Source organism: Pholcus phalangioides, unplaced genomic scaffold (assembly GCF_987345545.1).
Source record: "Pholcus phalangioides strain wild (caught in Gottingen) unplaced genomic scaffold, Ppha-v1.0 ptg000004l_1, whole genome shotgun sequence".
Taxonomy (NCBI): Eukaryota; Metazoa; Arthropoda; class Arachnida; order Araneae; family Pholcidae; genus Pholcus; species Pholcus phalangioides.
In genome coordinates this window covers 1,394,249-1,415,044 of record NW_028301597.1, presented here as the reverse complement: position 1 = coordinate 1,415,044, position 20,796 = coordinate 1,394,249, and the positions used below count along the sequence as shown (strand labels likewise).

At 32.2% G+C, this 20,796-nt stretch overlaps 1 protein-coding gene across 1 annotated transcript; it reads right to left on the bottom strand.

Annotated features, from left to right (window-relative positions):
* Window positions 1–299: 299 nt before the first annotated feature.
* On the bottom strand, window positions 300–18,999 carry LOC149086399 (F-box only protein 47-like). The gene is made up of 10 exons (XM_089255317.1): window positions 18,733–18,999; window positions 16,430–16,557; window positions 14,887–15,054; window positions 13,773–13,849; window positions 9,130–9,304; window positions 8,230–8,403; window positions 7,759–7,908; window positions 5,805–5,947; window positions 2,009–2,156; window positions 300–596 (listed from the first exon to the last, which is right to left on the bottom strand). Exons 2-10 carry the CDS (start codon window positions 16,551–16,553, stop codon window positions 433–435), a joined length of 1,323 nt encoding a protein of 440 aa, XP_089111443.1. The 5' UTR covers window positions 16,554–16,557; window positions 18,733–18,999; the 3' UTR covers window positions 300–432.
* Between the last annotated feature and the right edge of the window lie 1,797 nt (window positions 19,000–20,796).

The following is a 20,796-nucleotide window of genomic DNA, read 5'->3' as shown; positions in this document are numbered from 1 at the left end:
AATGGCAGTGCAAATACAAACTGGAAACCCCATCGAACAAGTCGTACTATAGAGGGTACAATCAAACCTATAACACAAAATTTCATGCAGTTATAATTTCAAATTTAAACACATGGCAAGTACCTTCTTGATAAATGATATGCATAACACTAAACACACAACATAATTAGGTTTCTTGACAATAAGTGTAATGTGCAGGAACCTTGTGTGTGCACCCACATTGAAATCTGAAAGTTAGCTCAGCTAATGGCTCATAAGTGCAAAAGAGTCAAGGAAAACAAATTGAAAAAAAAAATTAGTTTAAAACTGAAAGTACAAGCTTTATTGAAATACATATAGCAATGAAATATGCCCTCTATTTTTGACAATAAGAGCATTACTACAACGTTATCAATCCAAAGTGAATCAAAATTTGAGTCACATTTTTTTTTCTTATACGTGATCTACTTCTTCACTCAAAATAGAAATTTTCCGGCATGAAATGTTGTTTTGTGGTTGAAATACTTCCGCTAAATGACGTTTATGTTTCAACATCACTCCTAGAAGTTCTGCTACAACTCTGCGAACAGCAGCCTTTGCAACTCCGTGAATTTCTCCTACATATGAAATAGCATGATGTTAACCATTTTAAAATTTAACGTCATGCAATGAAAAAAAGTTTTATTCTGAATTATAGATTTTATAATATTAAAATAACTTTGAAACAAAACAAAAAAAATTTTAAGTTGAACTAAATGAAATAAAAATTCAAATCACAGTATACCAAAATTACCTTGAGGTAAAATGAGCCTGGGTGACACACAAAAAAAGAAAAAAAAAGTAAATTCATCCAGAATTTAAACAATTAGTATCTATGGTGTGGAGTGGCAGATTACCACAGACGTTCGACTATTAAGCAAACCACCATTACGCCACCTACGAGGATAAAACATTATGTCACAAGGCCATCGTAATGTGCGCAAGTGACCTATGTAATGGACTGCTGATAGCAGGGCAGTCTTAATAGTAACACGAGCCCCGAGAAGAGTGATATTGTGGGTCTCTAATTAGCTGAAAATACCTAATTATTAATTTGTGTTTTTTTTCAAAAATCATAGTCCCAAATCTTATTACCATGAGGGTCCCTTATACACTTGGGGTGAGCCTATGCATTAAAATGGCAACAGCTGGTAGTCTATCACTAACGACTCAGTTGTTCTATCTTGCCATGTTATATTATCCTTTTAGTTGGTCAGTCCCCTTCCTTTTTTTCTTATCACCAAGATTCACCATTTTGAAGGTTCATTTAATAAGTTTTGCAGTTCAATAGCACATCATCGCTAAAACTATGGTTGAAACGAAGGAATAATGAATGGTCGAACAAAGCATCAAAATGGATGAGAGGAGAAAACTCAATCACAATATACTGAGAAATTTTTTCCAAAAACAAGATTTGTTATATATATATATTCATATGCATCACTAGGATTTTTAATTTAGTCCAAAATTTATGCAAATTTTCATTATCATTAGATTACTTTTCCCAGAGTTCAACAATTTTCTTTTTAAATAAAGTAATAATAAATAAAATATAATTTAAAAAAAATCAGATAGTGCCTGCATATCATTTGATCAAATTTTTGCTCAAACAAAGATGAATTAACAAAAACATATTGTCACCTTATAATGAATACCTTGTTCATCAAAAATTTTGAACTTTATAGAAAGACCAAAAAAAAAGGGTGACGTTTCATTGAACACCACACAAAAGGGATTCATTTTATTCTGTGTAGAGAGCAGATCTTTTCTGATTTTTTTTTTCAACAGGTGCATTAGGTAAGATATGTTCTCAATCAAAAACTGTCAAAAAGTCATTTTGGAAAAAAATTAATGTACAAGGTTTTCGTTATAAGGTGACAATAGATCAATTAAAATAAAGGAAAAATACCACACCAGTATTCTATAAACAACTCTTTTTTTAACATATTTTTTGCTTAATTATTTTGGTGTAGGAAAGTAAGCATCTTACTTTCTTCCGTATAAGCGACATGATGCAGAAACACTGGGAGTTGCTCAAGAAATGCATTTGAATCAGATGGACTTGCATTATGACTGCTCACAGCCATACTAAGTGCATTCAAAATTTTTGTCACTTCTTTCCCTTGCTTCAAGAGAACCTAATAAATTAAGAAAAATAAAAGTGGATCATTTGGTTTACATCATATTTGCCATAATGACATTTTTGTCCTAAAGAACTAAATAGCATTTTTAAAAGCTACAAGCACTCATACTTTTTGTATCAGTCTATACAGCCCTGGTCGTACGCAATGACCATTTCGGTAGGTATGAAAAATTATAATCGATAGACAAAGGTGATAAAAATACAAAATTTTTTAGTTATGGTACAATATAAGATAAAGGTAGACAATAAATAAGAGGGCACATAAATGCGAATGTAAGCAATTTACATTCACATTTATCAAAAGTATTGAAATTATGAAAAAATGGTTGAACTACAGTGTCAATTGTCACTATCTGGACAACAAAATTTACATTATTTTTAAATGGCTGAATAGGAGTATTAATTGAAATGAGTAAATGTAACAGACATGGCAAAACCTGATAAAAGACATCAATTGACATTTATTAATGCATTGCCTTCCCTCTTAACACAATAAAAATCAAACTTATTGAATAAATTACAAAAGAGATTTCTTTTATATTACTTTCTTTTAACTGAGGTTTTATTTTACATGACATAAAACTAGAAAGCTGGCAGCAAAAAGCTAATCTGCATGAATGAAAATGGAAAAATAACTTATAAACAGGATAAATAAATATTGATCTCTGGTTGAAGATGAACAATTCAAATGAAAATGGCTAATTAAAAACTAACTTATATGGCATTTAACACTAGAAGGGCCGACATTTCATTCCACCTAAAAGCATAGATACCAGTCAAAATGACCGGAGGTTGATATTCACTATAAAATCTTGATTTTTGTAAATTTTTTTAATGTTGAAATATATGAGTGTAGGTAAGCAAACAAATATAAAAACACTGAGTTTTCCAAATAAATTTTGTAGTTACAATTCATTTTTAACCTCTTCACTCCAAAAGCACACATATGTGTACCTATTTTTCAATGGTTTTTAATGATTTTTTATTTCAATTTAAGATTTGATGTATGCTTATAGAGAGTTACCTAATCAATTAATGAAGTTAAGTAAGTTAATCCAACTAAGTTTCATCCAATTTTTATTTTATTTTTAAGGCTATACAATGAACACAAATCAATCGGGAAAAAAATTTTAATGATTAGTTTCAGCTCAGGTTTAAAGACAATGCCTATATACCCAAAAGTTCCTCATTGCATAATTGATAAAATATATATATATATATATTTATTTATTTATTTATATTTAATTTCTAAACATGATAATTTTATTCGTACATCACACTTTTTAATACCTTAAGCATATTAGAAACACATTTTACGCATTGAAAATTTATTGTTTCGTTATTGCATGATGGGACTTGACATAGCTGTCTATTTCCTGATACAGTAGCACTTTTTATTGTTAGCAAAATTCTGATTCCTGAACAAATAAGGATCTCTAAGCTTTTTAGCTAATTTCAACAAGGAAATTAACCTTCCTAGTTTCCCCCCCCCCCCCCTACGAATTGACAAAAAATTTGTTGTGACGCTACGACAATTGTTGCGGAAAACATACATCGGCAAATGAATGCGCGCATGATATGCACACGGAATGCTACCGAGTCATCTGATCAACACTATACTTTGTTTCATAGCAAAACTCGATGGTTTCAGAAATTTTTTCTGATTTTGAGAGTATATATTTCAATGCATTGAAAGTAGAAGCACCGAAAACACAAAATGTAACGTTTTTATATGTAAGTGCATCAAATGCGTTCCATACAAAGGGGCCTTGATGAATTTCACACGAAATTTCTTTTGATCTTTTATTATTATACCAAGGTAATATTATTCTGCTTCAGCATTTCAGCAAGTATTGATGAAGAAAAACAATCACGTCCTAAGATAAGGCTCAATGATTTGCATCAACACATTTTTGGCCATATTAGTATTTTTATTTTGTAATCAGTCAATCATTAAGGATGCTATCAATTAGTCTAAATGAGCATATTTATATTAATAGAAATTTCATGCCACCATTCAATGAAATATTTGCTGCGCATGCCTATGAAAGTACCTATAACGTTACCGGTCAAATTGACTGGTGATGGTCCTTCTAGGAACTAAAAATATCTAGGCTGATTTTTTTTTAATTTATGATAGTTGGACAGCCTAATATTCAAGCAAGGAAAAGTTGTGAAATTTCAGCTTTCTAAACAATCTGGTTCATCCTGAAGATGGAGCTAGAAGATCAAAATGACTAGCATGGTCCTTTTAGTGTTAAAATGAAATGTCCACCACTTAGAAAATAACTTTTGTCCTGGAAATTTTTACTTGAAAAAATGCTGAAGCGTATGGAAATTTTTATAAACTTGTGAATGAAGAATTAAAACATTTGAAAAAATGCATGCTTTCAATAAAAATATTGCAATGTCAAAATATATTAACATATTCTACATTGATGAACAATACATCTATGATAACAAGTCATCATACATACATAAACTGTACGCTATCCTGTATGGCATCACTTTAGGGATTTACTATTGATTGCCATTTAAGGCAGGATGGTGTTGTGTTGGAAAAGCTTTTAAGCACAGGGCGAACCTTCTGATATGCACAAATCCATGAAATGCACTCGTACAAAAACCATACACTATGACACAAATACAAAATGACCGAATAATAACGATGAAAGCACAGTCAAATCCCATTATAATGAACTGCAAGAGACTGGAGAAATAACTTCATTATCACAAAATCTATACACACATATATATATATATATATATAATGACATGTCCTGAATAACTGATTAATCATCGCCAAGCCGAAACCACTGGAGTTATGAATATGAAATTTGGTCCGTAGTTTTATTTTATGAAGTAAAGACAGACTCAGATGGGGGTTTTACAAAATTTGACCCCGAGGGGGATAGAGAAATACTCCTAACCGAAACCAGCGAAGCTATATTTATGAAATTTGGTCAGTAGTTTTATTTCATGACATAAAGACTCACTCTAAGTTTTTCAAAATTCTACCTTGAAGGGTTGAAATGCTATGTAGAGAAATCATGCCAAGTGAAAACCGCTGAAACTATAAATTTGAAATTTGGTCAGTATCTTCATTTTATGATGCAAAGACTCGCTAAGAAGGGATTTCTCAACATTCACTCTCTAAAGGGGTTCCAAGAAAGAATTTTCGGATTACCAAATTCACGCGAGCGAAGCTGCGGGTAACAGCTAGTTTTGTTATAAAGGTATTCCAGGTTTTTGCATTGTTCCTATGTAAACTTATCTGGGGGATTAGAAAAGTGTTCATTAAAACAAGATTTTCTTTGTAGCAAGATTCGACTGTATTGCTTTATAACAAGTCATCAGTTACTAACATTAATTAGTGGAACTGATGTTTACACGTTACATATTAACCTTCCAATACAAAATGAACCCAGAAATTGTTCTTGCAACATTCTGGGACCGTACATCTACTCATGCTTATCTGGAATCTAATCTATATCGATGATTATGATAACATAAGGATGAAAAAGGGAAATTTTGATGCTATCTGCATTCTGCTTCAAAAAGAAGACATGCCTATTCTAAAAATGTCGCAACTTCTAAAACAGTAAATTGGTTTTACAATAACTTCATAAAGAAAAGTTCTTACCCAAGCACATCGGAAAATAAAGATGCACAGATCATTATAACGCCCATTAGCTAGAACATTAGACATGTAGCTGACCAAAATACCTTGTTCGCATGACAAAAGAAAATGTGCAACATGAAGATCATGCCAGGGTTGAGGTAAAGCTGTCATATGTAACATGAAAAAAAGTTGTGATTATCAATTCTAAATATCACATCACATAAAAAAATTTATATTATATGAATAAAACACTAAAGTTGAGCCAACTTACAATGAAATTATACACTAAAAAATGTTAGGAAGATATGCTATTTTTCCTACTACTCTTTCAGGCATTCCAAAACTTAATTGTTTCATTATAAGTTACTGAAGTTTTCAAATGAACAAAAGCTATATGTTGTTAACTCCCTACACATAAAGGCTTTTGGCAACAAATCTGAGTGATCTGTGCTGGAAGTATCAGCAATAAACCTTAAAAAACGTGTTTTCTTGTTTGCACGTTAGAAATAGAAGGAGGGAAAAAAACTGCAGTAGAGATTTATCTTTGCCCTCACCCTCTCTTTTCTACCATCCCCCATGTGTTCTTTTTTCTTTTACATACAGAGGGAACATTTAAGTCCTTTGGTCAGAAATTATTGGCAAACTGTTGATCCTACAGGCATACTTTCAATTAGAAAAAGTATCCAAATAACATGTAGAACTCAGACACGTTATACATGTTACAAGGGGTTACGTTATTAAGATAAAAAAATTAACTTCTTATACGGACACCTTGTCCTTAAAAACCAAATTAAAAAGTTGTTGCTCTGTCTCTCCTGATGCCAATTAAAACAAAATTCCCCGTTTCAAACTGCAATATTCACTGAGATATTTGATTTCAAAAAATTGCTTAAAGGGCGGAAATAAAAACATAATGACCTTGTTCACTAGTTCATATAATTTTTTCCCTCATTTTCAGCGATTTTTGAATTCTAATATTTAAGTGAATATTGCATTTAAAACAATGAAGAATTTTTTTTTTTTTTTTTTTTTTTTTTTTTTGCTGAGCTCAGGAGAGACAGAGCAACACCTTTCTAATTGGTTTTTTAGTTCAGGGTGACAAAATAAAATTAATTTTTTTATTTAAACAACTACAACCCCTCACAATATGAATGTTAGATCTGAGGTATATATGTTGTTTTGATACTTTTTCTAATTGAAGTATGCCTCAAAGATCAACGGTTTACCAGTAATTTTCAGCCAAGGAACATGAGTGTTCACTCTGTGTATTGTATAAATATACATTATATGTGTGTGGGGATCACTAAACAGAAATATAGGAAGAATGAGGAGGGAAAAAACAATTTTTGCTCCTTGGATTGCAATGAAAATTTGTGATAAGGGAAAAGGTAAAATTCAGGGAGAGCTGGAATGAATTTCTTCCATTTGCTTTGGGATGAGATATCTCGTCCATGATCATTAAGGGGTAAAAAATAAAACCAATGCAAATAACAAATTGAAATTTGAACACCTGACATACATTTCAGCACACAATTTATGACTTTGGACAAAAAGGAATATGTACTTAACAATTAGCCATATGATGTTAGACCTGGGATCCCTATGAAGACTAGCATACCCTCCCTCTCACACACAAAGGTTATTTATCAGACAAAACGACAGCACATCTGACCCTGTCTGATGCTAGATCAAAAGGTCTATCAAAAATACATAAAGTTGTGGTGAGATCGAAGGAAGAGAGTATCTTCATAAAAGTATGGATAGAGTCACCTTCACAATCCTCTAATTAACATTCTCTAATCGCAAACAATAAACCATTTCTTTAAATGTCTTTCCCATGTACAAACTTCAAATTATATAAATTAATTGTTCAAGACTGAGTCCATGAAAACAACCGTTAACAGTATACTATAGTAAACAAAATTTGAGATTCAAAACTACTCATTCAAACACAACTTTGAAAATCCTTCTTTACCTATAATTTCTCCGATCAATGTCAGTACATCATCATCTGTAAAACTCTCATGTTCTACAAGAAGAGAAACAACAGCAGCAAACCTTGTTAAGTCTGCAGGAAGCATAATCGAAGAATTTGACAATGGGGATGTCCAATCAACCAGGAAACCTGAAAATATAAAATTTTATGATTCTCATAAGTGGTGTGATTGGAGTAAATTGACCCAGTAACTTCTTATGTGAAAAGTGCATTTAGTTCTTATTTAGCTTAGTTAATGAATGCCAGGATTTTTGGCTTCTACGCATGGAAGGTCTAAATTTAATAATGTATATAATAATTTTACAAGTAACAATCCAGGAATTTTGATAATTTTCTATTCCAGGACACATATCATGACATTTCACTATTCATTTATCAGTGTAAATTTTTTTTTAAAAACTTGTTTTTTCAATAAGTACTTAAAAAATTCATGAAAAAATAAAGGTTTACCATTACTAGGCCTAGTTGGTCCAAATAAGATATACAATATCTTTGCCTGATGTACAAAGGGAAGATTCATGAGAGTGATTCCCAGCCAAAAACGCATCTGAGATTTTTTAGTAAGCATGAAGTATGCATAATGATAATACTGACGAATGGCTCTTTCTTTGACAATAAAACGACCTGAAAGTGAATAAATTTTCATTAAAAAACCAATTATGCATTCTACATAGTTATAACCAGATCAAATACTGAATATCATCAACAAGTTATACTTAAAAAAAAGCTAATGGTAATAGAAATTCAGCTCTATTAAGGAAAAGTTGAAAGAAATTACCAAAAACCACTAAATTTTGTATATTACTGTTTAGTTATCGTGTAAAAAATGGGGAAAAAATATCCTTGATATATCCCAGCAATGAAATGTGGAAAAATAATAAAGTATGCTATAATGGGATAGAATGTTGGTAGTCAGACTTGAAAAAATAAAAAATTATTTTATAGTGACAAAGTTTTTAATATTCATAAAAATGTAGTTATTATTTCAACCATTTAAAAAACTTCTTCAATCAAGAATTGGTTAATATTAACATCCACATGAAAAAATAAACAATGCTTTTTATGTAGGATTCTTTTTTCATATGCTTTAGTGCATCCTTTATCATATTTTTGTATGTTTAGGCTATACATTAATTTGAACCTGGACAAGTTGAAACAAATGATTATGGCACAAAACACTCATCTGAGAGGTAGTTTTTTATCCTTAACTGAAATCCTGGCATGGAAAGCAAAATTTGTTGGACAGTATTCCACTCAAGATATACATTTATCAGATTAAAATTTTGTAGTATGACTTAGAATATTCAAAAAACAATTCATTTTTTCATGGTTATTTTACTAGTGACTGACCCGGAGCTGATTTCAGAACTTGCTTCAAGATAGGTGCCATACCGATGACTCGCTGAACATAGGGATAAGTTTGCATAAGATCATACTTGCTCCATTTTGCAAAAAAAGTTCGTTGAAATACTCCAAAGCAGAAAAAATTTTCGTACTCAACTTGCATGTCCACATTCCATTTCAACTATAAAAAACATATTTGTGATGTACATTTACTATTTAAAACAGTGGTTCTCAAATTTTTTCCACCTACTGCTCTTTTAGCCTTATCATTTATTCGTGGATACCAGAAATAAAGTCTATATAAATACCCAGTCTAGAAAAGAATCACTTCAATGCACTACACAGATACAAATTCACTTTGAGAGAAATTAATTAAAAAAATTAAAACTATCTTAATTTCTAGTAAATAAGCTATTGGGATGTGTATTAACAGCATATAAAAAAATGACAGTGTGAAGGGGAAGAAATGTTTTGGTAGAAATATCAGTTTTCTACACGCTGCATAGAATTTTGTAAAGGAAAACACAAGCAATTGAATAAAAACAGGCTCTTAACTTGTGGGTGGGGTTGCTACTGACATTTTGATGTTACATTTATATCTGGTTGTTCATCTGTGTGCAAGTGCATGCTTCGTTTACAAATTTATTTAGGCTATTATGTTTTTGACAAATTTTCTTTGAAATCTACATACACCCATATATGTTACAGTCCAAGTCAGAGCTAGCTTCTTAATGAAATTGTCGGCTTTGGAACAGACCGCCACTTCTGACATGGACAGTAGCATATTGTCTGCTTGCACGCAAGAAACATGAATGTGCGAATTTTTACTTTCATTTTTATCAGCTAGTTGGATACCTTATTTTGCTGTCCAAGTTGTGCCTGAAACGTGAATGCTTAACCCCTATTGAAATGCACGTTACAAATCATTTACGAAAATGATACTCATAGAATAACATGGGTAGAATAACATTCAAACATTATTTCCCAAGTTTTAGAAATTTGCACATTCACGCTTCTGAAATGAAGGGGATGATATATACTGAACAAGACAGGATGCTGTCCTCCAGGTTAGCATGAAAAATCAACAGCTGTCAATCCAGACAAGACCCAGGCTCTGTCCCTTCCGGGATATACAGTAAAACCTCATTAAGTCATCACCTTAATAAGTTGTCACTCCGGTTAAGTCGTCATTTTTCTTAAGGCCCTTCCACCTCTCACAGACAAAAATGTTATTAAACCCTCGTTTACTCGTCGCTAATTTCGGTTAACTCGTCACTATGTAAAAATTTGAGAAAGTGGAACAGGCTATTTTTATGGCTCCCATTAAAAAAGAGCTTATTAACAGCATTGCCATATGCTTAAAAGTCATCATAAAATCCTATATACCCAAACAGAACAGTTTAAGTAACGAAAGTTACGCTGGGGAAGTTCATTTACCGACTAAGGTTTTTGGAACGTTGGGGACTGTTCAAGCTAGATCTCATTTCTTCATGGTCTCTACTGGAGAAACCATGAGACACCCAGGCTCTGTCGCAAGAAGCAATGTAAGCACTTCGGCCCCCCCCCTCCCCCCGGGGGGAGGACCAAGGCATCTCTGGCAAAACCAAAATTTATTGATACGTCAAATATTACACATAGTGCAAGGAAATCAAACATCATGTAAATCAAAGAATCAAATTCTTGAATTTAGTAACTATATTGTTGATAATATAGACAAATCAAAGAAGACAATAGCTATCTTCCTGGATATACGAAAATGTTTCGACAGCATTGACCATTAACATTTTACTTAATAAACTTCACCTGTATGGAATTAGGGGTAATGCACATAGCCTTTTTAAATCATACTTTAAGAACAGGATCCAAAGAGTTAAATTTGGCAAATACATTAGTACTCGGATGTCCATGAAGAAAGGAATTCCTCAAGGATCTACTTTAGGGCCACTTCTTTTTACTATATTTATAAATGATTTCTGTAACCTTGATTTATTTGCTAAAATTATAACATTCGCTGATGATACTGCATTACTTTATTCAGCAATAGATCATCAATCTTTAATGAACGCCATAAATGATGACTTAGTTAAAGTTCGCAATTGGTTTTCTACAAATAATCTTGAAATTAATACATCAAAAACAAAATTTATGAGCTTTTCTTTGCATAACAATACAGAAATTAGATACAATATTATTTTTCATAGCCAAAACTGCCCATATAACTTTTCGTGCACATGCTCATCTTTAGAACAAGTATCTTCAATAAAGTATCTTGGTGTACATATAGATAGCAACCTAAAATGGAAAACACAAATAAAATGCATACAATCAAAACTTCGCTACACCCTATACAACTTCTATTACCTTAAGCAATATGTAAATCAACCTTTTCTACTGTCATTTTATTATGCGGTCATTCATTCACATATACTATATGGCCTGACTGTATGGGGAAGCGATTACATAAGCACTTTACGCCCCATTATTCAAATGCAAAAAAAAAATAATTAGAGCACTTACTAACGATTATTCCATTCCTTCACACGAACTTTTTATAAACCTAAATATACTACCCCTTCGTTATCTATATTTTCACAGATCGATAATTCTTCTGCATAAAAATCAACTCGATTTACCTTTCAATACTTCAAGAACATCGAGTAGATTTAGCAATACATTATCTATACCACTTATTCATAAAACAGTAAAGAGAAATCACTTTACGTTTCTTGTTCTGAAATTTTACAACAATCTGCCATCTGACATTCTTCACTGCACTTCAATATTTGTATTAAAAAAACGTCTCAAACAATATTTGCTCTCTATAAATGATATTGAAAGCTATTTTTAATATGCAATATATTTTTTTTTTCCTATTGAGCTCTTGCAAAAAAAAGGAAAACACTACCCTATCACTCAAAAAATTTCTGAATCGCACCTTCTGTTGTTGCCATTATTTATTTCAATACTAATTATTTGCTTCATTTATAATTTATTTTACTTATATTAATAAAACAAATCACTAATTTTAATTTAAATCAATGTAATATTTTGTGTCTGCGTATATGTGTGTGTATGTATGTCATATTCATTAGATGATTTCTCTGTCTTGCGTTTTTTAATTGTTTTGTTTGTTACTTATTTATTTATTTATTTTAGTTTATTATTAATATTTACTATTCGTGTTTGAAAATTAACTCAATACTCGTGTCCACCAGTATGGATTGACAATGATCCCTTGGATAGATTTTCTTCGTTTTGCCAATGTAAGTTTTATGATGTGATGAATAGAATTGAATTGAAATTAATCAAGTCAAAGTGCAACGGGCACGGATAATAAATAATCATAGAAATCATGGACTCTACTAATTTAGGGCTTGAAATTTAAACAAAATATCTTTGTTGAAAAAAATTAGACATTCTTTCCCAAGTTGAGGTCTTCTGTTCACTTTTCCCTGCCCAGGGCCCCTCCACCAAGTCAAAAGTGTTCAAGATTACTTTGTAGTTGTATCATGAACTACTGATGAAGAATTCAAACACTAAAATTAAATTTGATATATATGTAAAATTAATGTGCAATAGAGAGTTTCTATTATGAAGTAAAGCTACTTATAGCTACTTAAATCTTTACACTAATTTTTTCTTTTTTTTATTCTAAATTAAAAATTACTAGTATAAATCAAAGTGTACAGTACATTTTACCACAATAATTTAAGTAATAGGAGGAAAAAAGGTAAAAAATCGCTATTATTTTTTCTTTCGCAATCTATAAATTTTATTAATATTGTTATTTTGATTCATACTTTAATAAATTTCATATTACTTTAAATTTATACGATTTTCACATCATTGCACATTGAAACTGATGGCACTCCGCTTAAGTCGTCACTTCCTTAACGCTTAAGTCGTCACTTCCCTAACACTTAAGTCGTCACTCCGCTTAAGCCGTCATAATTTTTCTATAACTTGCGGTGATGACTTATCGAGATTTTACTGTATTAGCCCTTTACCCGTGTGAGTTGGGCTATGCTGGGGAGGGGAGAAAAATCAACAGCTGGGATTCTGGACAAATTGATTTTTTTGAGAGCCCCCCACCTGGTTGGAAATATCCACCTACCAATTCACCCCCCCCCCCCCCAGGAGGGGGCCCATGCATCAAGATAGCACTGCAAGGACAAGGTCTCTGAATTAAAAAAAAACCTGCAAGATGCTGGAAATAAAGTTTTTAAATACAGGAAAATGTGAGGCATCAGCAATTGTTGCTAAAAAAATTGATAATCATTACTGAAATATTGACAATAGTGGGGAAAGAACCATAAGAAATATGACAGTGAATTAGTATATATTTTACAAAAAACTTTGGAAACAAATACTTCACATAAAAATTTATGCTTTGTCGTATTGTCATAATATAATTTGTTACAGAAATTATTTTCATTCATAATTTAAGTAAAGATATTACAAATTCATAAAACTTTATTTTTTAAAAAAACGACAATTTTATTAAACATAAAAGTGTCTGGGTGGCTAAATATACATGAAAGTATGAGAATGTCACATAAAAATGGTACCCCAAAGTATATAAAATTATTAAATGCAAATACAATATTCTTATTTGACACCACACATTTCAGTACTTTATTTGAACTTACTCGAGATACTACATCAAAAGCAATCTGTATTTTTAGTTGCCGAGAGCATGTGACTGTGACTGATCTCAGGAGTAAACCTAGGTGGGAAGAATTTAAAAAATAAAAACATTTTTTATTGTGTTAGAAAAAAGAACATAAAAAAACCTCAAAATCCATAATGGAACATATCTATCAAGTTAAAAAAACAACAAGTTTTTGACTGTTTTAACACTGATTTAGTTTCTGAGTAGCTTAGATAAATAAACCATAAAATTATATTTTATATAATGTTCTAGACTCTTTATGTTGAAAAATTCAAAATTGCAAATTATAATTAATATTTTGTTTTAGTTATTGTAGTGAATTAATATTTAAAAATAAAAGATTGTAATATGCAAAATGTGAGTTTATAATCATGTTATATACCTATTGTGTTTTGAAGCATTATCAAAAAACATTAGTTTTAGGTTTTTGATGGTTTTTGACAGTTTTGATGGTTTAAACCAGTTTTTGATGCCAAAAACCCAACCTGGTTTCATGCTCAGTATGAGTTATTTTTGTGGTTCATCTCTAACCATTTCTCATTAAGATTTCCCATTTAAAGTGTTTTCCCACTCAAAATGCTTTTTCATGACAGTTTTTCGAAAAACATTATAAGCAGGATCAATTGTAGACATTTTTAAAATGTTTTAGATATTAGTACCCGCTTGATGACTTTTTTCCTTTGTAAGAAAAGAAATGTAGAGCAGTCATATATTGGTGAAAATTCTTGAAGCAGGTTTTAAACCTGCTTTTTCTATTTCTCATGTAAACGAGGCTAAAGAGGGAGTTCTTAGGATTGTGTGTGCGCATTCCTTGGGTTCTGTGGCCACTTCAAGCAAGTAATCAGTAAATTTATATTTTAAAAAAATGTAAGGAACTCTCAGCCACAGAAAGATTCCAAAAAAGGCTCCAACATGCAAAAAAGATTAGGAATGGCTGAGTTATGATATAGTGCCGTCACAAACATATTTTCTGTGGTGGAACATCAGAGCTAGCTTTTAACATCATGAGACCAGCAACACTGAATGCATGTTGCATTGAATATGAAAGGCAAGGGATAAATATATTATATCAAGTGAAAAATGAAACTTACCAAATGCTCTACCCTTCTCATGTACACAAAGTTCACCATTCTGGAATGTGTCTGATCTTTGACGTAATTCTTTCTGGATATGCACTAAACCATTGGCCGACTGAATGTATGTCAAAACATCATCAGAACACGTTTTTGATGACAAAGCAAATTTTCTTAAATCTCCAGCTAGTTTTGCAAAGAAAATGTTCTTTTACATAAGTATGAGATCAGTATGAGAGAATTTGTGCAAATACAATGGTACAGTAGAACATCGATAACTCAAGATGTGGATATTATTTATTATAAATTTTTAATTCTCATGGTTGGCCTAGTACTAAATTCAATGGGAAGAAACCTCTTTAACTCGACATGAGATAGCTAAACCACCACTTAAGTCCACAAATTTGCATAGTGTTATCACAATGAATTTTTTGAAACTGCCAATGGATTTAGCCACTTAATTTAATTTCCACAATATTTCAACAATTCTGTTTCATTGTTTTTTGTCGTTTTTGGTCAAAAATACTTCCTCATACCTTGAAGATGACTCGACCTATGGAATAAGTAAGTTCACAGATGTGTATGATATCTGAAATTTTTGAGTGAGAGATGCTTGAATAAGCTAAAAAATAAAAGTTTTTTTAGATTGAAATTTCTGAGTTAAAAAATTAAAGCATTCCTAATTTTCGGCAGAAGCACTGCTCATTCGCAAATGACATATTTTGATACACTTATTCTTTTTCACCATAATTTGATATTGTTCAGAAAATTTTTGTAGAAAATTGAGATAATTTTTTTGTTAACTTACAGATGATAGAATGGAAGGGTGAGATCAAATGAAACCTCACTAACTTGACCACCACTAAAAAATCAACATGTTTATCTATACTTTTGAAGTGTTGAGTAACCAAGGTTCCACTGCATAAGAAAAATAGACTAAAATGATAAATAGCTACTAGCTAGTAAACTATTTAAAAGAAATAATAATCAGTTCACATTATATATCCATGATCACTATTGCATGTTTTATTTTACATGTGTTGACCTGTTTCTTCTATGCACCTAATGAAATTATAACATATCCAGTTATAAAGTATTTCTTAATTTTGAATGCATGGAAGTATTTCCAACATGCCTGGCCACACATACATGCAGCTTACAGAGAATATTGCTTGCATCTACAATTATTTTCGATTTGTGAAGAACTGTCTTCATTTATCTACTATGAAACTTGTGAAAAACTTTGCACGAACTATCTCAAATCGCCTTATTCAAATGAGTACCAACGATAAACTTACAATAGATCTCATAACATCTACAAAACTGTTACTGATTACAGATAAGAAACCAATGGTCTTCCCCCATCCATCATCAGGGTACCAAGAATTATATTTAGCAAGCATTTGGATCAAGACATTTAACATGGGACACTTTATATTATTTTTCTAATAAATTTACTGAAGATAAAAAAACAAATCTATGTAAGACTGTTTCCCTAGAAATCTGTCATCCTCTACCTTGCGAGAAACACAGTGAATCTAATAACTAAAACTGATGTTACCTTTCAAACTACTGAAAATACTGAATTTTATTTCCAGTGGGAAGCACATCCACATATTATAGTTACAGTGTTTTTCATTTCTTTCCATGATGCGAAGAGATCTTCTCAAAACTTTGCATTGCATTGTCCTATGGATTAAAAAAATATACAGTGAAACATCACTACAAGAATACTCTATGTGACATTAAATTCTTCTATAATGATGTTTTTTCAAATCATATTTGGAATTGCCTATAGTGTAATATTAAACTCCTCTCAATACAAAAATATCTTTTACTACAATAATTCCTTCTATAAAAATATTTTTTCAAGAGATTTCAAAACTGCTACAATGATATTTTTAACATTTCGCTCAAAATCACCTTCAATATATTTTTAAATTTCTCACCAAGGACGTCTCATTCCATGTAGTGCACAAAAGTACTGTGCAGTAAACTACAGGATACGCCTGAAATTCATAAATTCTTTAAAAATTGATTAAAGGATCTTTTTATACTTGAATGCAGTTTGAAAAATGTTATTCTCCTGAAGGAGGGATTTTTTTTTAGTACAGAATAAAAATTGAGTTAAAATTTTTGTCAATAGAGGGTACTGCATGAACACAAATCATAAAACTCCTTCACAGAACCTTCAATCTCTTATGCATCCACAACCTATGTAAAGCTTTCAGACAGTGATTTGTAGACGAGGGAAAGCAACTTCGTCAATAGTGTTTTACCTCTATCAATGTCAACATCAAAACAAAAATCTTATGTCAGCATTAGTAACAGGAAAATTCAGAATTAATTGTACAGACTAAATTTTATAATTTTATAGCATATAGAAACGTCCTCTCCACTTGTCAATACAAGATTAATCGAAAGACTGATTATTTGTGGAGATGAAGATTACAAGGAAGAAAATTCATCACTGCCCCCACGGGGTTCAGTCAATATATATTATATATGTTATAGATATTATATGACAACCATAAAAATATGGTTGTCATATATTTAAAAAATACAGCAACCCAATTAAAAATGCAATTAACACAAATTATAAACAACATATACACATGATAAAATATTATACAACGTCCATAAAGAATACTTATGGTTGTCTTATTCTAAGAATGGATAGCTTCTCGATTTACCCCATGTTTATCGTATTTCTTTTTAAACGTGTCAATTGTGTTACAATTTACTACCTCCGGGGGTAAGCTATTCCATTTATTAACAACCCTATTAGAGAAAAATTCCCTGCGACACCATAGCCTTGCATTGTCCCTCACCAATCGATACTGGTGTCCCCTTGTAAAAGCAGTCGATTGGCGGTGTACTAAAAGTTCATGGTCCATCCTATCCATCCCATTGAAAATTTTTAACACTTCGATCATATCTCCTCGACACCTGCGTTCATCCAATGTAAACATATTCAAAAAATGAAGTCTCTCTTCATAACTCAAGCCCTGTGTGCCAATAAGGACACGCGTAGCTCTTCTCTGCACCCCTTCAACCAAGTCTATGTCCCTCTGTAGGTATGGTCTCCAAAACCTTACAGCATACTCCAGTCCAGGACGAACTAAGCCTCGAAAAAGCGGAAGAATGACCTTAGGAGAACGCTAAGAGACCTTTTTGAAAATAAGACCAAGCATTCTATTCGCTTTTTTGACCACCGCTGAACAATGTTCAGCAAACCTAAGTCGCTCGTCAATGAGAATTCCTGAATCGGTGACCCTAGTTGCATCCGGGATAGTGAATTTAGTCTTCAAATGTTGTTTTATTTATATTCTTTTTGTCATTCATTTGCTAGCATTTTTTTTAACAGCCATAGTATAATCCCTTTTTGGCGATGTGTTGGCAGTCTTTCTTTGGCAAGAAAGACATCAGAAAGCATAACTCTGTTTCACTCTTAGCGACTTCTTGGCATGTTTTGGGCATTTTTCACACCAAAGAAAAAAAATTGCCAACACACAAGCCAAAAAGGAATTATACTATGTAGCTCTGTTGCTTTTTTTTTTGTACTTAAAGGGTAAATAAAATAAAATATAAATGTTGTCTTATGCAGTTAAATGTATATAAACATTTTAACTGCAATAACTTTGATACGAATACCTACAATACTTTTGATACACACAATAACTTTGACGCCTTAATGTTTAATGCCCAAAAGTATTTAAGAAATTCACTATAATTTGAATACTTTTCAATAGGATAACTTTGAAGAAGAAGAAAAATGTATTTACAGCTCATGAATTTTTAAGACTGCGAAAAGCAAAGCTAAGTAAAGCCCTTAAAAAACACTCAAGACAAAGAAATACATACTCTGTCACGCAGCAACACAAATCACGGACCGATTTCAGTGATCACAACGATTGAAATAATCATAGTGTGAAGCTACGGCAACAGATTTCACTAAGCAGACGATAAGCGGATAGATGAAAGGAAGACATATTTTTATAATTTCCCTTCGTTTACAGATTTTCTCGTTTTTTTTCCCCCGATCCCACTGAATTACGCAGGGATATCGGCTGCAATAACCAAACGAGCAATGTTAAACACAACAGTGAAACTGAAAAGAAGTATACTGACGGCTTAAGCCCGTCTATTTTATGATCACTATGTATGAAATGAATGACCATACGACTGGTATTTTACGGGACATCCTCCTATGTTCTTTCCACTGAGCTGTTAAGTAAACTTTACTTTAGTGATAGCCACTGAGCTCCTAAATGTCTATGAGTAAGCTGACCATATTTCCTCGAGAGAAATACGGGAAATTAGGATTCCAAATACGGTAAAATGCGGGACATCGCCAATTATCGCCACGAACGACGCCAAAAGTGAACAATGCTGCCAAATAGTGCAGGAATTAGGAAAAAATCGCAATAGCGGGAAACGAAGCATTACTGTAAATTGCAGTGGATTCCACGAAATAAAAGTTCACCAAGGTAAATGTGGAAGATTAATGTTGTTATTTGTAGTTGTAATTATCATAATATAATTTATGAGTTAAGAAATAATTTCAATCTTTGACTTCAACAAAGAATAAAAATCCAAGTAGGCGTCATGTAAAAAACCGGGAAAAACCGGGACACTTCTGCCAAAAAGTCGGGATGGCTAGAAAAAGAAAGAAAATCGGGACTGTTCCGGGATATTTGGGACGTATGGTCACCCTATCTACGAGGCTTTTCCGGGGCTAACAACAGCCCCGGATAGTGGCTACAGCCAACACCTTTAACCGAGAGCCCTGTATAATTATTATTGTATTATTGTAGCCAACACCTTCTAGAGCAAGGCTAGAGAAGGTATAGGCAAGGCTAATCTGCTTTAGAAGGTATTGCTATAGCCCCGGGCTTTTCGAATAGACGTCATAATCATCATTAGCATCACTGCTGAGGGCATCACTGAGCTAAGACGACTTCGTAAGGGCTATATGCACTGAGCTATAAGTTTACTTCTAGCTCAGTGGAGGGCATACACTGGATGATCCCCCATAGAGATCAATGTTGAAATTGCTAATTTTAGTGTAGAAATGCGGAAATTTATTGGGTTTTCCACCACATCAATAATTTTAAAAATTGGATTGAATCTTTGCTTTTCGAAATATTTAGCTCGCTTAGAGATACGAAGCCTAGAAAATTAAATATAAAATGAGGAGTCAGACCAACTTTTGAGGTGGATATTCATGCAATAACATTGATTTCAAATTTTTATTTATATCTTCTCAAGCGGGAAAATGAGAATTTATGTCTCCGTATTGTCTTATATTATCCAATTGCATCAATCCATACAGTTTAGGATGTTTCAAATTATGGGCTCATATAAATTACGTCGAAGAAATTCCGCAGCTTTAATCAAGCATTTTTTTAAAGGAAAATCAAGCAGATCGATAACTTGAAGTTAAAAAAAAATTCGAAATTTCTAGCTCCCATTAGGAAAAAAACGATTCATTTCCATGTTTCTTTAATTTAGATTTGTTCTTTCATGAATTGCACAGGAAGTCGCCAAGGTTATCTTGTATGTCCCTCAAAAAAAAGGGAAATATCACGTGATCCAAAAAAGCCTCATTGCTTTCTGATGATGCCTTACTTTTATTTGTGGTTAACTTTCGATAAGCGTGGTGACCGCCGACGTGACGACTTTTTTTTTTTCGTGCCAAGTAATCGCCGCTTTTGCGACGGTCAATTCAAGATGGCAGACAAAGAACCACGAAGGGACAAATGTCCGGAATCCCTCCGTGGAGAGAACCATGGGAGAACCCATATCTCTATGCCTCCATGCAAAGAACACATACAGTTGGCATAAAAAATGAAATTTATTCACTTTGTAATCTTTACTGGAATCGTGAAGATAATTTTCATAAATTTATAATTTATATTATGATAA